General features: G+C 41.7%; 1 protein-coding gene across 2 annotated transcripts; it reads right to left on the reverse strand.

Annotated features, from left to right (window-relative positions):
• Positions 1-3,593: 3,593 nt before the first annotated feature.
• LOC139640868 (NLR family CARD domain-containing protein 3-like) lies at positions 3,594-15,920 on the reverse strand. 2 transcript variants are annotated; one of them, XM_071515057.1, is made up of 10 exons: positions 15,795-15,920; positions 13,658-13,771; positions 13,170-13,283; positions 10,620-10,698; positions 10,209-10,449; positions 7,548-9,333; positions 7,271-7,444; positions 4,880-5,053; positions 4,637-4,683; positions 3,594-4,303 (listed from the first exon to the last, which is right to left on the reverse strand). In XM_071515057.1, the coding sequence occupies exons 2-10, from the start codon at positions 13,723-13,725 to the stop codon at positions 3,729-3,731; spliced, it is 3,258 nt and encodes a 1,085-aa protein (XP_071371158.1). In that variant the 5' UTR covers positions 13,726-13,771; positions 15,795-15,920; the 3' UTR covers positions 3,594-3,728. The 2 variants fall into 2 exon arrangements, with proteins under 2 accessions (XP_071371158.1, XP_071371159.1); XM_071515058.1 differs by lacking the exon at positions 13,170-13,283.
• Positions 15,921-16,818: the final 898 nt, after the last annotated feature.

Raw genomic sequence — 16,818 nt, forward strand, 5'->3', positions numbered from 1 at the left:
ACTTGAGTGGATATATGGAGATTAGTGAATCCACGTGAGAGAGAATACACCTTTTACTCTCACTGCCACAAGTCACATTCAAGGATTGATTTTTTCCTGATATCTAACACTTTAGTGGACTCAATTGTGGACTGTGAGATAGGTGCCATCGCCCTCAATGACCATGGCACAGTGGAGTTGCATGTTGACTTGAATACAGACAAGGTTAAAAGAGGCCGTTGGAGGCTCAATACTATGCTGCTGCAAAATGAGTCATTTAACGACACATTGTCAGAGGATCTTAAATCCTTTTTTGAAATTAATATTGGCTCCACAGAAAAAATATCTTCTGTTTGGGAAGCATCTAAGGCATTTATAAGAGGGAAAATCATCACCCACTCTTCAAAAGTGAAAAAAGAGAATGTAAAAAAAGAAAAAAGTTTAGATGTAGAGATACGTAATTTGGAGAAGGATTTGGCAAGGCACTATTCAGATAATTTATACCAAACCGTTTGCAATCTGAAATATCAGTTGCAACTGATATACTGACATATATAACAAAAAAGCTGAGTATGCCTTATTTAGACTGAAAACCAATTTTTATGAAGGGGGTGAAAAAAGTGGCAGATTATTAGCTAGGCAATTGAAACAACAGGATAACTCTAACAACATTCCAATGATTAAGAGGGGTAATGGGGTAGTAACGTCATCAAAGGAAATTAATAAGGTTTTTGAAAAGTTTTATAAGGATCTTTACACGTCTGCTTGTACGCCTAGCCCGGAAGAAATGGAGAAATTTTTCTCAGGTCTTCAACTGCCCACTATTTCTAGTGAGCAAAAAGGAAGAGATTAGAGCTACTATTCTATCCATGAAAACGGGGAAGTCACCAGGTTTGGATGGCTTCCCTGTTGAATATTACAAGAAATATGTTGATATCCTGGCTCCCGTTTTACATGATGTGTATTTGGAGGCATTTGACTCAGGCTCTCTACCTGGTACATTTAATGATGCTTTAATTTCTCTTATCCCTAAAAAGGACAGAGATACTTCAGACCCATCTAATTTCTGACCCGTAAGTCTTCTTGGGGTAGATTGTAAGATCTTGACAAAGACACTGGCATCACGTTTAGAGAAAGTATTACCAGACATCATAAATGGTGATCAAGTAGGTTTAATTAAAAACAGGTCCTCAGTTGATAACATGCGCAGGCTTATGCATCTTACATATATGAATCGCTCTAATCCGGTACCGGTGGCAGCCTTCTCGCTTGACGCCGAGAAGGCTTTTGACCGGGTGGAGTGGGGGTTCCTTATGTTAGCCCTTTCAAAATTTGGGTTTGGGCCTGGCTTTTGTAATTGGGTGAAAGTACTCTATTCCAACCCGAGAGCAGCGGTTCTCACAAATGGGCTGATGTCAAATTTTTTCTGCCTTTCTAGGGGGACTAGGCAGGGTTGCGCTCTCTCTCCATTGCTCTTTACGATAGTTCTAGAACCACTGGCTTTAGCAATCAGAGCTGATGTAAGAATTAAGGGTGTGCATGCAGGGGGTAGGGAGCATAAGCTGTTTATGTATGCTGACGATATTTTAGCAGTGATAGCAGATCCTGTCTACTCTCTACCGGTGTTGCTTGAATGTATTGACTAAATTATCTGGTTATAAGATAAATTGGCACAAGTCGGAGGGTATGCCTATATCGAATACATGCCACTCTAGTGGTGTTACTTCATTTAATTTCAAATGGATACCTTCGGGTATGAAATACCTGGGTATTCAATTAAATCCAAATTTGGATGAAGTAATGCTCTCAAATATGGAACCACTTCTCCGGAAGATAAAAATGAACCTGGATAAGTGGGAAAAATTGAAGCTTACTCTATGGGGAAAAATTAATGTGATTAAAATGGTGGTTGCCCCACAATTCAATTATGTCTCCATGATGTTGCCTGTTGATATATCGCCACAGTTGTTTAAGCAATTTGATAGAATTATCAAAGACTTTCTGTGGGACAAGAAGAGACCGAGTATCAATATAAAGAAAATGTGGTCACCAAGGGAGATAGGAGGTCTGGCTCTCCCCAATGTAAGGCTATACAATCTATCGTTTGAAATGTCTAGATTGGTTAAGCACTGGAAGGGAACAGACCCTGAGCTGAGCTGGATCAAAATCGAACAGGAGCTAGTAAGTCCTTTCAAACCTTCGGATGTTCTTTCACATGGTTCAACTACTAATAGACATGATTACTCTTCAAACCCAGTACTGGCTCATTCTAAGGCAGTCTGGAGAGAGGTACACAGGATGTGTGGTGTGTTGCACTTAAGACAATCATATGCCTCTCTATGGCACAATCCTGCCATATATTGGGAAAAAGTCTGTTTACTGGAATCAATGGCTTATAAAAGGGATATACAAGATAAGTGATCTATACTTGAATGGAGTGTTTATTTCTTTTTCTGAACTTGTGCAAAAATATGATTTGGAAAGTAAAGGTAATTTTTGGAAGTACTTACAAATGAGAGACTGTATTACTAAGGGCCAATTCATTCTGGGCAATAATCCAGTGATGGAATTTTTGGAATTACCTTGTATAGCACACAGGGCAGCTATGTTTTACAAAACCTTTAACAGGTTACAAAAAGATATTTGTAAAAATCTGAGGATCATTTGGCAGAAGGACCTAGGATGTGATCTGAACGATGAGGAGTGGTTAAAAATACTATTGAATACTGGGAAATATATAATGGAGGCTAGGGGGAAATTTACTCAGTATAAGTTAATACATAGGTTTTATTTTACTCCTTCTAAGCTCCACAGGATGGGCTTGCTAACCAATAATTTATGTTGGAAATGTCAGACGGAAACAGGTACATTTTTACATGCAATTTGGGAGTGTAAACTTGTTTACCCATTTTGTGAAAAAGTACTAGAATACATAGGGAAGTGGTTGGGTTCGATGGTACCTGTATCGCCAAGACTATGCCTCCTGGGGGACCAAACAGAATTGCCCAATATATCAAAATATGACTTTGCAGTGATAAATGTAGGGGTTGTCACGGCTGCCCGAATGATCCTCAGATTATGGAAAAGTACATCCTCTCCAGATCTTAAAAAATTGATAGAATCTATGTTAGAAATAGTATCAGATGAACACATGTTAGCTAGAGTCAATGATGAAGGTGAGAACTTTAAGAGGTCATGGGACCGCTTTTTCGCTCATAGTATTGCTGGGACACGGTGATGATCTGGTTGTATTGCTATAACTGCTGAATGTTTATTTTGGTTGTTCTAAATATGTGCATTTACCATGGGCCTTTGGATGTTTTATAGATAAAGGTAATAATACTGTCTGTTTGTGTATATTTAAATGAATAAATAAAAACTTTAATAACAAAAAAAGAAATGCAGAATAGAAGAAGCATGGAAAACAGAAAAATTCAATATTAATGCCTGTATGTAAAGTCATTACCTACTCACCTAAGACTGAAAGGGAGCGGGGCCAGAATACCTTCTTTGGGCCAAAAAATGATGTCACACTTGATGACAATTTGACATTTTCCTTGATTTTGAGATGAAATGACTCACAACTTATAAAACAACAAGGTATTGGTTTATTTTAGGGCAATTAAAATCACATTTAAATACAAAACATTTATCTCACATTAAGGTGTGTGTGCATGCATGTGTGTGTGTGTGTGTGTGTGTGTGTGATCCTGTCCAGAGTGAACTATCATTTCAGCAGCTGTTTTTGGTCACAGTGTGAGTGTTTCTCTCTCTCTCCTCTCTCTCATCTCTCTGACAAGAGACACTGAGGAACCAGACCCGGACCAGAACCAGAACCCAGGGTAGAGTGGTTCAGTGAATGTGGAGTGGAAGGTGTGGATGTGGATCAGTGTGTCAGAGGAAACTGTGTAGAAGGACAGAGAGCCAGCAGGCCAGTCCAGATACACTGCAACTCTGTTAGAGTCAGAGGAGGAAGGGGAAGGTATGTCTGTTGGTCTGTCATTGTTCCAGACAGAGTATCTGTTACCAGAGCAGTCCAGACTCCAGGACTTTTCATTCCCTCCAAGCCTGCAGTCAGCACTCCATCCTCTCCTGCTGATTCCTCTGTAAGTCACTCCTATATGAACCTTTCCTTTCCTCTCAACCTCCCAGTAACAGCGACCAGTCAGACCATTTCTACACAGCAGCTGATCCCAGGAGTCAAATCTCTCTGGGTGATCAGGATATGGCTGCTCCTCTCTCACCCTCATCACCTTTCTGTTGTCTTTAGACAGGAAGAGCTTTCTGTTTGCTGTGTTTGGGTCCAGTGTGAGTTCACAGGCATCTGATGGAGAGAACAAGACTCAATACAGCAGCAGTTTAGAATAAAATAGAATAGAATAGAATAGAATAGAATGCCTTTATTGTCCACACATGGACAATTTTGTTCGGATCAGCCACATAGAAGACATACAGGGAGTTTGACATAAACATTTTCTCATCTAATACACCTGTTCTGGCTATTTGTTGATTTATTGACAGTATGACAATTACTTTCTTATTATAACACATGATGTTATGAATGGATGTCACATACTATGGTGTAGATGGGCTTTCCATCTCAATAGTTGAGTGTTTGCTGCTTTGTTTTCATGAATCAAACTAAATACACACTTACACTTCCTCACGCCTGGTTTCAACCACTGCACTCCACCATGGTCCACACTGGAGGAATAAACAAAGTCAGACCAGCAGATTCTCTTTGATGATGGAAACATTTAAAAACCTTCTCTATGAATGATTTCCACTCATGTCCACCATTAAACATGAAACAGTATTCCTCAGCTTGTCAGTATGACAGAGAAAATATGTGTGACTCTCAGCATTCTAGCAGATGTTGGTACCTGGTACCTCTCCATACCTGAGAGAGTCCAGTCTCCAGTGTGGATCCTCCAGTCCAGCAGAGAGCAGCTTCACTCCTAAGGCTCCTGGATGATTGTAGCTCAGGTCCAGCTCTCTCAGATGGGAGGGGTTGGAGCTCAGAGCTGAGGCCAGAGAAGCACAGCCTTCCTCTGTGAGCAGACAGCCTGACAGCCTACACACACACACACACACACACACACACACACACACACACACACACACACACACACACACACACACACACGCACATACACAAGCAGCAAACAGTGACATAGTGTGGCATAATGTGTTCCAGTAAAAAATAATATTGATAATCATCTCAGTTAAATTTTTCTCGATTTTGAAATAAAATCATCTAACTTTGAATAACAACCACAGCAGAGTTCCTATCTTAAAGGATAATTCTGGTTATTTTCAACCTGGGCCTTTGCCATCATGACTGTTGATTGACAACGCACACACACACACACACACACTCTCTAACAGTTAAATTTGTCTTAAGCTATTCACTTCCCAGTGTTTGTTTCCCACCTACAAGAAAATAGGTTGTTTTACATAAGCAGCTTCTTATGCTAATGAGCTACTGCTCTAATTGGCTCGCTATTCTAGAAGGCCCGCCCTCCTCTTAGCGCTGATTGGTCGATTTCAGACAGTCCGGTACCTACATAGAAACTGGAGCAAAATCTAGACAAGGGGGTGTGTTTTATAGTTGGTGACTCTGGGGAAACTGCATAGTAACATGATTCTGTTTTTGATGGGCTTCTGGGACCGGCCTAGAAGAGAAAGTAGCTAACTGACTGACTGACTGACTGACCCATTGTTGAAAGTTGGGTCAAGACCTACACAGTCATGGTGGTGTACGTAATATTGCGTTGTTTGTCATGGTGTGATTCTGCCCCCGGATTTCAAACTGGAAAAACATGGCATGAGAAATCAGCCATGCAGCTGCTGAATCTGTCTTCATTTTACATCAACAACAGCTAGTTTAATAGTTTGTACACAAGTTTCGGGAGTTTCCAGAGGCGGTGAGTCACGCTACTACAAGCCTCCCTTCAAATCCTGAATGAACATCTGCATAGCAACAGGTGTATCATCGTTCACATTATTGTCCAATCAAAGATAATGTTTCTTCTGCGTAAAACTTAGTTGTTAAGCTAAGTTGAATTGAAATCAGTGATAGACTATTACAGACTGAAATTATTACTATTAAACAACATAGAAATTAATTCCTGGCAGAAATATCTCAAATATTAAACTGCCCCTAATGAAAGTATTCATGAAGGCTTTATTCTATCTTAACCAAATTTGGTGGACATGTGTAGGTAGAGTGCCCAAGGTAACGTGGAAAGTTTGGTGGCATTTAGCCTACAGGTGGCGGTATAGCAATATTCTAATTTTAAAATGGCCATTACTTAAAAAAAAAAGGCTTTCAACTTTCCATCAAATCTCCATCTTGGTCTTTTCTATGTGGACTTTGCATATTCCCCATGTTTGCAGTAGACAAATGCAAATGAGTGAGCAGAAAATACTGAAACTCTGGTGAAGTTTGTTAGTCCATACAGTGCCCTGAGCTCCACAGCAGAACGGTGTAGAAGCCTTCTCCAAAACAACTGAAGTAGCTGGGGACCTGACTTGACCTGACTTGACCTGACGTGACGGTTTAAAAAACAGAAAATAAGCATAAAATGGCTCCATGTAGCTTGTCCAGTATAATGCACGATCCCAAAGTGACTTGAAAAAGCAACATTTACACCATTATTTATCTGAAATCGCCACTCTAGCCGTTATTTCAAAATGCACCCCGGCCTCGATGGGTAAGACTAGTTCGAATTAGCAGAAACAAGACTTCCAGTTTGACCGTTTAGGCTTCAAAATAAAAGCGTGACATTTTTAAATAGGTAGAAATATTGTTTTAAACCAATTACATTGTATTAATCGTCAAATTTAATATGTGAGCACCTATATTAATGTTTGATGTCATAATAATAATGAAAATGTTTTTAACTATAAATGATTACACTGTGCAGAATACATACAGAACAGAGACTAAAGTGGACATCAAACATTAATATGGGTGCTGACTTATTGAGTTTTATGATTAAATACAAAGTAATTGGTTTAAAGCAGTATTTAGGTTTAATAGGTTGCTCTGATGAAGGTGAAATACCAAAACTCATGGCCAAAAAATTTATTGGTGAAAATGAGGTGACATTTTTTTGTTATATTCTTTTTTATTATTACACTGGTGTGCTGCTTTCTTTCAACTCGAACTGTATAACCATTTGCAATAAATGGTCTAAACTCCTTTGATGCAAGTGTATCTGACTGAAATGTGCATGTAAAGCAGAATTTAAATGGCCGTCTGTTGAACAGTAACAGTAATCCTGACCTGAGAGTTTTCAGTCTACAGTGTGGACTCCCCAGTCCAGCAGAGAGCAGCTTCACTCCTGAATCCTGCAGGTCGTTGTTACTCAGGTCCAGCTCTCTCAGACTAGAGGACTGGGAGCTGAGAACTGAGGCCAGAGCTTCACAGCTTCTCTCTGACAGCTGACAGCCACTCAGTCTGAGGAAGAATTGGTGATGAACAACAACTTTAAAAGTATTTCTTTTTTCTCTTCTTACATAAAAGTCATATGTTGGATCTATACAGTTTTCTATGCACTTACACAGATTTATTGGAGGCTTTGACCACTGGCAGCAGCCTCAGAAGAGCCTCCTCTGAAGCAGAGTATTTCTTCAGGTCAAACACGTCCAGCTCTTCTTCTGATGACAGTAAGATGAAGACCAGAGCCGACCACTGAGCAGGGGAGAGTCTGGCTCTGGAGAGTCCTCCTGAACTCAGGTACTGTTGGATCTCCTTCACTAGAGAACGGTCATTCATCTCATTCAGACAGTGGAACAGATTGATGCTTTTCTCTGGAGTGGGATTCTTCTTGATCTTCTTCTTGATGTACTGGACTGTTTTCTGATTGGTCTGTGAGCTACTTCCTTTCTGTGTCAGCAGGCCTTGTAGGAGAGTCTGATTGGTCTCCAGTGAAAGGCCCAGGAGGAAGCGGAGAAACAAGTCCAGGTGTCCATTTGGACTCTGTAGGGCCTTGTCCACAGCACTCTGGTAGAGCTGATTTACCTGAGATTTGTCTCTGGATGGTGATTGAGTTTCTGACAGTACATTGACACCAGAGTTGATGAATGAGACGATGACATAAACAGCAGCCAGAAACTCCTGAATGCTCAGATGGACAAAGCAGAACACCTTGTCCTGGTACAGCCCACGCTCCTCTTTAAAGATCTGTGTGAACACTCCTGAGTACACTGAGGCTGCTCTGATATCAATGCCACACGCTGTCAGGTCAGCTTCATAGAAGATCAGGTTGCCTTTCTCCAGCTGCTCAAAAGCCAGTTTTCCCAGAGAGAGAATCATCTTCCTGCTCTCTCTAGTCCAGTGTGGATCTGTCTCAGCTCTTCCACGATACTTGACGTTCCCCTGTTTGGACTGAACCACCAGGAAGTGGATGTACATCTCAGTCAGGGTCTTTGGCAGGTCTCCTCTCTCACTGGTTTTCAACACATGCTCCAGAACAGTAGCAGTGATCCAGCAGAAGACTGGGATGTGGCACATGATGTGGAGGCTTCGTGAAGTCTTGATGTGGGAGATGATTCTGCTGGCCTGCTCCTCATCTCTGAATCTCTTGCTGAAGTACTCCTCCTTCTGTGGGTCAGTGAAGCCTCTCACCTCTGTCACCATGTCAACGCACTCAGCAGGGATCTGATTGGCTGCTGCAGGTCGTGTGGTTATCCAGAGGCGAGCAGAGGGAAGCAGTTTCCCCTTGATGAGGTTTGTCAGCAGCACGTCCACTGAGGTCGACTCTGTAACATCAGTCAGGATCTCGTTGTTCTGGAAGTCTAGAGGAAGTCGACACTCATCCAGACCGTCAAAGATGAACACAACCTGGAACTTGTCAAACCTGCACATTCCTGCTTCTTTGGTCTCAGTAAAGAAGTGATGAAGAAGTTTCACCAAGCTGTAATTCTTCTCTTTCAGCAGATTTAGCTCTCGAAAAGTGAATGGAAATGTGAACTGTATATCCTGGTTGGCTTTGTCTTCAGCCCAGTCCAGAGTGAACTTCTGTGTTAAGACTGTTTTCCCAATGCCAGCCACTCCCTTTGTCATCAATGTTCTGGTTGGTTTGTCTCTTCCAGGTAAGGGTTTAAAGATGTCTCCACATTTGATTGGTGTTTCTGGCCTCACTGGTTTCCTGGATGCTGCTTCAATCTGTCTGACCTCATGTTCATCATTGACCTCTCCACTCCCTCCCTCTGTGATGTAAAGCTCTGTGTAGATCTGATTCAGAAGTGTTGGGTTTCCTGCTTTAGCAATCCCTTCAAACAAACGCTGAAACTTCTCCTTCAGATTAGATTTGAGATGATGTTGGCAGATGGGAGCAAAAGTTTCTGAATGAACAAAGAACAAATAACGTTAATGAGTTTCCGTAAACATGATAAATGTGAACATTTCCTGGTAACTCCATGGCATCTATTCAGCTCATCACTATGGAGTGGACAAACCTGACTGTGTGTTCAGCTCAATGTGAAAGGCAACTGGTGTGGTGCTGATTTTTTCCCAACGTGCACCACTGTCACTGTGTGTTACACTCACATTAACAAATTGATAATTTTACCAGATTATCCAGAGGCATTGTGCTCAGTTACCTTTCAAACTTGAACTGAATAGTGTCACAGCACACCATACCCGATTTGCTGTCCAGAGTGGCTGTCAGGTTGGGGGGTGGGCTTACCTAATCACGCAGCCGGCGGTAGTTGTGAAAGGGAGGTGTGTCGGAGTGATTGGGGGATCTTCAGTCCATGTGTGAGTGTGGCACAGGGGGGGAGCCCACGAGAGACTGCGAGGGAATTCTCCTGTGTTTTGCAACTTGCAGGTGACGAGAAAAGGTCACAGACAAGAAGTGTTTGGACTCTCCCAAAAGTTTAAAATTTAGTTTGGTCTGTGGCTCATGTGTTAACTAAATGAACTGTCAATGGAGTGCCAAGGCGAACCGGATTCTGAGAGCGTCTTGGTGGGTTTCATGAGCGGGGACTACGAGGGCGTGCGCTGGTGACACGTAAGCTCATTTCCCTTTTCCAGCCTGGCAGCCAAACGCCTCCTGAGCATCTTTGAGTAATCGTGTATGCACGAGCAGCCTGGCCCTGGAAGCCCTAGACAAACGCTGTGGTCATGCACAGTTTGCCCAGGGTTTGGTTTGCTGTGACAATTGGTCTCGTTTGGCAAATGTTTTTCCATCATGTTAAACCTGTTAAAAGCTTCTTACTGCTCTGTAGAGAGTCAGCCAGCTCCTCCTGCTTCATTCTCCTCAGGAACTGCAGTGTGATCTTCAGAAAAGCCTCTCTGCTGCTCCTCCTCTGCTCTTCCTCCTCACCGTCCACCTCACCGTCCACCACCTCCTCATCATCCCTCTGCCTCTCTAAGCATTCTGGGTAATCTCGACTCAGAGCCCTCTGGAACCTTTTCAGCTCGTTCTTCACAAAGGTGACGATATTTTCCTCAAGCAGCTGGAACAGAATATATATGAATTAAACTTATATTAAAATCATGGAACACAACATCAGATCCATCTTGCATAGACTGAAAGTCCACTGGTCTAAAGAGTGCAGAGACTGAATGTTTGTTTTGCATTTTCACTTGTTGGTGAAGTAAAAGGTGTTGTTGTGCATTTACACACCATAAATATGGAGTCCAGGTCTGTTTGATGCTCCTGGGCAGACTGACCACTGGGAACCTCTGACCTCTTCTGGTGAAGTCTGGGACATACACACACACAAGGTTCTACACAGGGTTCGAGTTATAATCTGAGCTTTGTGGGGGTCTCTAAAATTACTAACGTTAGGGGCGGAGATAAATAAATAAATAAAATAGAAGGGCACTCGGAGAGCACAGGCCTCCGCCAAGGTTCATACTATTATTGCTTGTTAGTGAGTCGGATCCGGATCCGCTCCAAAATGTAATGGGTTCTTCCTTGGCCCATGCTACACCCTTCCACAAAGTTTCATGAAAATCAGCCCAGTAGTTTTTCCGTAATCCTGCTAACAGACAAACAAACAAACAGCACCAAAAACATAACCTCCTTGGCGGAGGTAATAATAGCCTTTCCGTGAGGGAGGGAGCGAGAGAGAGAGAGAGAGAGTTCACTGCTCATTACAGACTTTCACACACACACACAGCAGCCCACTTTTTTATCATGTCGCATGTGATGCACGCTTGGTGTAGTGCAGCCATACTGTCATTCACGAGAGAATATGGTGCATAGTTCTTTTGGAAAACATGTTTCTTTTAGCCTGTTTATCTCGTTAATACTCATTACATTGAAAAATGCATTATTTGTGATAATGGTTGTTGTTAGCAATGTATCAGCGACCCCCACAGATGTATGAATTTATGGGAGCTCAGACCCCTCCTTATGGGTGCTCAGCTCCCACTGGCTCCCACATAACTCGAACCCTGGTTCTACAGTGATGGACACTTAAAGGAATAGTTCACTCACAAATAAAAATGTTGTCAATATCTCCTCCCCCTCATGTCAGTGTGTATGTCAGTATAACACACAGTGAGCTAGCTGGCACAGCGTCATATCAGCCTTCTCCAAAACAACTTTCTTTAGAGTTCCAGAAATTCTACCCGCATTTGGCGGGTGCTAATGTCAAGCCCTGCCCAGGTGTGAATATATTACTGTATGTGAAGAAGAGTGATGCAGAAGAGCATGCATGCTCAGCAAATGTTCTCTGCATTAGTAATAGTTAAAGCATGAATACAGTAACATTTTAATGCTAGTAACAACTTACATCTTTTCAGAAGAATGGTGTTTATCTTTAAAATCAATATTGTCATCCTTTGACCAGTCGCAGGTTGACAGTTGCTGGAGAGTAAATGAGAAACACTCTTCCCTCCCTCCACAACTTAAACTTCAAGGAACTGAAGCCCAAATTGCTCCAGTGGAGTTCTTAGTGGCCAACAGTAGAAGACTGTGGAGATACTGGGCAGCTCCCAGTGGCTAACAGTAACAGACTGGTTATACTGGGCAGCTCCCATTGGCTAACAGTAACAGACTGGTTATACTGGGCAGCTCCCAGTGTCTAACGGTAACAGACTGGTTATACTGGGCAGCTCCCAGTGTCTAACGGTAACAGACTGGTTATACTGGGCAGCTCCCATTGGCTAACGGTAACAGACTGGTTATACTGGGCAGCTCCCATTGGCTAACGGTAACAGACTGGTTATACTGGGCAGCTCCCATTGGCTAACAGTAACAGACTGGTTATACTGGGCAGTTCCCAGGTGCAGGGCTTGACATTAACTTCTTTGCTCACCAGCCACTGTGGCAAGTTACTAGCCACTCAGCATTTTCACTAGCCACAATTTTGTTGTTGGAAAATTATGTTTTATTTGATTAAAGTTGACTATGGTGTGTGGGCATCATACTCAGTGTTTTCTGCACATAGACTTTGGGCGGGCCGCCCAGGTATATTAACGGCTGCCAAAGTATATTTGGTGACCCATTTTAGCATTTTTTATTTTTATTTTTACATCCGTCAAGTTACCCCTCCTGTACCTGTTTGTTCTACCAGGGTCTACCAGGGTTTCCCACACATAGAAAACTCTGTGGCGGCCCACCACAATATCAGCACTGACCGCCACAAAATATATTTTTTTCCCACTCTTTAATTGTAGAACTGCGTGTAGCGCATTGATTTGCTCAGCCCTTAATTCCTCTGCGCGCTCTCTCTTGCTCTCTTTCTCTGTATCTCGCTCACTCTCTCTCTGTCGCTCACTCTCTCTCTGTATCTCTCTCTCTCTGTGTCGCTCGCTCTGTCTCTGTATCTGGCTCTCTGTCTCTCTCTCTGTCGCTCACTCTCTCTGTATCTCACTCTCTGTCTCTCTCTCTGTCGCTCACTCTCTCTCTGTCTCTCTCTCTCTCTCTGTCACTCGCTCGCTCACCGGACCCGTCTGTTCGCCTCCCATTACACACGCGGGCATGAGGCATATTTTGCCACCCGCCAAAGTGGCGAGTAAGAGTGACTGTGTTACACGCCACTGCCAAATTCTACCCGCATTTGGCGGGTGGGCGGGTGCTAATGTCAAGCCCTGCCCAGGTGTGAATATATTACTGTGTGTATGTGAAGAAGAGTGATGCAGATGAAGAGCATGCATGCTCAGCAAATGGTCTCCTCTCATAAAGCATGAATACAGTAACATTTTAATGCTAGTAACAATGTACATCTTTTCAGAAGAATGGTGTTCATCTTTAAAATGAATATCGTCATCCTTTGACAGGTCACTCTTCATGGACACACAGCTGGGTTGAGGAGAGTCTGGTCTGTCCTGCTGGATCCTGATAGAAACACAGGATGGACAAAGCAGGACTGATGGTAGAAAAAGGTTAGACAGACTGGCTTTTGACCAGGTTGACAGTTGCTGGAGAGTAAATGAGAAACACTCTTCCCTCCCTCCACAACTTCCTCCAAAGTTCAAGAAACTGAAGCCCAAATTGCTCCAGTGGAGTTCTTAGTGGCCAACAGTAGAAGACTGTGGAGATACTGGGCAGCTCCCAGTGGCTAACAGTAACAGACTGGTTATACTGGGCAGTTCCCAGGTGTGAATATATTACTGTATGTATGTGAAGAAGAGTGATGCTGAAAAAGCAAATGTTCTCTGCATTAGTTAAAGCATGAATACAGTAACATTTTAATGCTAGTAACAACTTACATCTTTTCAGAAGAATGGTGTTCATCTTTAAAATAAATATCGTCATCCTTTGACTGGTCACTCGTCATGGACACACAGCTGGGTTGAGGAGAGTCTGGTCTCTCCTGCTGGATCCTGGTAGACAGAGAAGAAGAACACTAAGGCAGGACATTCACTTTTTAATGAAGCAGCCACAGCAGCAGGTGGATACCCAAGAACTACCAGCTAGGTCTAAACACAAAAAGGCTCAGCACACCAAAATAATAATGATAAGAAGAAAAAAGTTGCCCTCTTCTCATTGAATTATTTCTCCACTCTCCTCATGCTATTGGCTCTCTTAATAAAATCCCCCGCTCTCTCTCCTTAACTCTTATCCTACTCTCTCTTACATGATTGTTCCAGGTTAACAGGAATATTGTAAGGTCACTGCAGCCTTGATCTTTGCCCTCCTTTATTTTGTTTGCTTATAATTTGGGGTGATTGAAGCTTAATGTACTGATACACTCATAAATGAAGGAAGTCACTCTGGATAAGAGTGTCACTGAAATACCTAAAATAGAGCTAACTGTAGCCATTTGAAAGGTTGAATGACATTGCTAGCTTCACCGAAACAAGCTGTATTTATGTCCTAAAAAGTGCATGAAAGAAGAAGAATAACTAGAAGAGTTTACATTTTTGGAAGATTTTTTTTAAGTGTGCTTGCTTCAGTAGTTTAACAGCTGAATTTATTAACTGAGTTAATTTTTAAAGTCGTTTACAATTTGACCACCAGATTTCACTTTTGAGTAGTGGCAGTAACAGAGTTCTAGCAGAATATACATTAAAAGTATGACTTGTAGTTGAAATAGTGTTTCGGTGCAGTATACCTTTTAAAACAAGTATGAGTAGTGGTAGCATAGCACTTTAGTGGAGTATATCATTAAAATTATAAATATGTTGAAGTATGCTGAAGTAGTGTTTCACTGGAATATGCCTTTAATAGTAGAAGTAGTAGTAGAAGTAGTGTTTAAGTGGAATGTGCCTTTAAATGTTTACAAAGCAGTAGTAGGAGCAGCAGCAGTGTTTTAGTGGAATAAACCTTTAAGAGTATGTGTTGTAATAGAAATAGTGTTGATACAGTGAAAGTCTATGAAGTGCATTAAGCAGCATGTATTTCATCACTCCTGCTTTTATTGAAATATAAAGTAACTGCATGGAAACAGTGAGTTTGACCCTCCTAATCACAAACAGAGGCTTATTCTGTATGATTGTCTTATTACATTTAAATCAATCAACAGTAAGCAGGTTGAAGAATAATATAAACTGTAAAGAAAAGTGTTTGATACAATACCTTTTCAGGTTGGAAATAGCCTGCTGCCTCGCCAGTAAGTGAATGTGAATAAGAGATAGAGACAGAGAGACAGAGAGAGAGAGAGAGAGAGAGAGAGAGAGAGAGAGACTCTAATTTGATTTCATTCCTGTCTCATCAGGAAATATCAGTGTCACATTGGTAAATCAAGACTAAGATTCTAACAGCCCCGCTGAATGTATGAATGTACAAAATACTATTAACACCTGCTCTATCCAACAGATTCACTAAGCAGGTTCATACAGAGAGAAGGATTTTTAATCCTGAGGGACAACTGACACTTAAAAGTTTCAAAAGGTTTTTGTGTGAACCTCAGTTTTGTGGGGGTTGTGATGTTTTGTACACAGTGTATTAACAGAAACATAACATGTATCTGAACATTCAGTCTGAGACTTCCTGCATATTTCACCAATGTAATGAATGGAGATTACAACCTAACTAGTGTTTATTCGTCTTCCACTTGATGTCAAATATCAAACAGAATGTTCTTAAAGGCCACAAACACGACAAATGTTGGATATGATGGCACTACGAACGCCATCAAGAAACAGTTGGATCATTTGAAATACTTTAAAACAAGTACACTCATACCATACAATGTCAGCTAGCTCTGCGAACCAGTAATCCCCTAAAATAACCTTACATTTAAATTATTATTCACCCCTTTACTCATGCAAAATCTGCAAAATTTAATTAAGGGAGTTTTTAATGAAGGAGACCCCATCAAAACCCCCTTAAACACCCCTTAATTTTTGACTCCTTCCTTTCTAATGAAATTCAGGGAGTGTATTCATCAAACAATTCTGTTACCTTGGAAGATGTTTGCCTGGTGAATTCACATCCAGATCAAGTCACAGAAACTTTCTGCCTTCATCTGTAGAGGAAACACTGACAGAAAGACGCTGTTTATTCTCCTGCGTCAGTTCTGGGTTTCTCTGTTCATTTGATCTGAGGCTGCTGTCACTTCCTCATAACTTCACTATCAAAGTAGAAACATCAGTCTGACACCAAACCAGTCTAACCTGTGGCCAGAAACTAAGTTTAAGGCATAGGAATCACAGATCAGGTGATGTAGTTCTACAGTGTGTCCACTAGACAGCGACATTAACCACATCAGCTAAGGTTAAGGTTAAGGTTACTTTATTGTCTCCCATGGGAGAAAATTGTCTTGGATTAAGGGAACTGCTGCATTGAACCAGACATTACAATAAAAACACATTAAAAGGGAACACATTTGCAAACATTAGCCTGAGATAAAACAACCGAGCAAATTAGTCACAGAGCCATTCACACTGTTAAAACTTACAAAGGATTCGAAGGCATACTTCTCAGAACATGCACATCTCAGTACATAAATTACAAGCAACAATGCAACGCATCTCACTTTACATGCTTACAAGCAAACAAGCAATTGGTGGAACATACAGTTATCTTAGAGCCTCCTGCTTTTCTGTCTGTCCTCCAGGAGTTGCCCATTAATAAGTTTAACTGACAGAAGGATGAATGTTTATAACGATTGTGCTTACACAAAGGGACCCTGTACCTCCATCCAGAGTTCATTAGCACATACTCAGAGTTCAACAGATGGGAAGGGTCAGATAAAATCCTGCTGGCCTGCCGAATAGTGGACTGCTCAAAAATGGCTTGGGGGGGTGAGGGGTGTGGGCGTTCCCATAATCTTCCCTGCCGTCTTAACCAGACTAAATATTTGAGCTTTAAACTTGACCGTTTCCAAACCAGGTGGTAATACCATAACGTAAGATGGACTCTATAGTAGCTCTATAAAAAATTAACATAATATTCCTGCAGACACCAAAAACTCTGAGTCTCCGAA

The sequence above is a fragment of the Centroberyx affinis genome, unplaced genomic scaffold (genome assembly GCF_046629955.1).
Source record: "Centroberyx affinis isolate AG114_WGS23_722 - 3 ecotype Tasmania unplaced genomic scaffold, CSIRO-AGI_Caff_v1 ptg000300l_1, whole genome shotgun sequence".
Classification (NCBI taxonomy): domain Eukaryota; kingdom Metazoa; phylum Chordata; class Actinopteri; order Beryciformes; family Berycidae; genus Centroberyx; species Centroberyx affinis.

Bases quoted from the DNA above. Each gene is read 5' to 3' on its own strand.
- LOC139640868 (XM_071515057.1), bottom strand. From the start codon at position 13,725: ATGACGAGTGACCAGTCAAAGGATGACGATATTTATTTTAAAGATGAA. The intron at 13,284-13,657 runs GTAAGTTGTTAC...TGTTTCTATCAG, and splicing joins CACCATTCTTCTGAAAAGAT to GATCCAGCAGGACAGACCAG. The intron at 4,304-4,636 runs GTAAGTGTGTAT...TCTCTCCATCAG, and splicing joins GAAACCAGGCGTGAGGAAGT to ATGCCTGTGAACTCACACTG.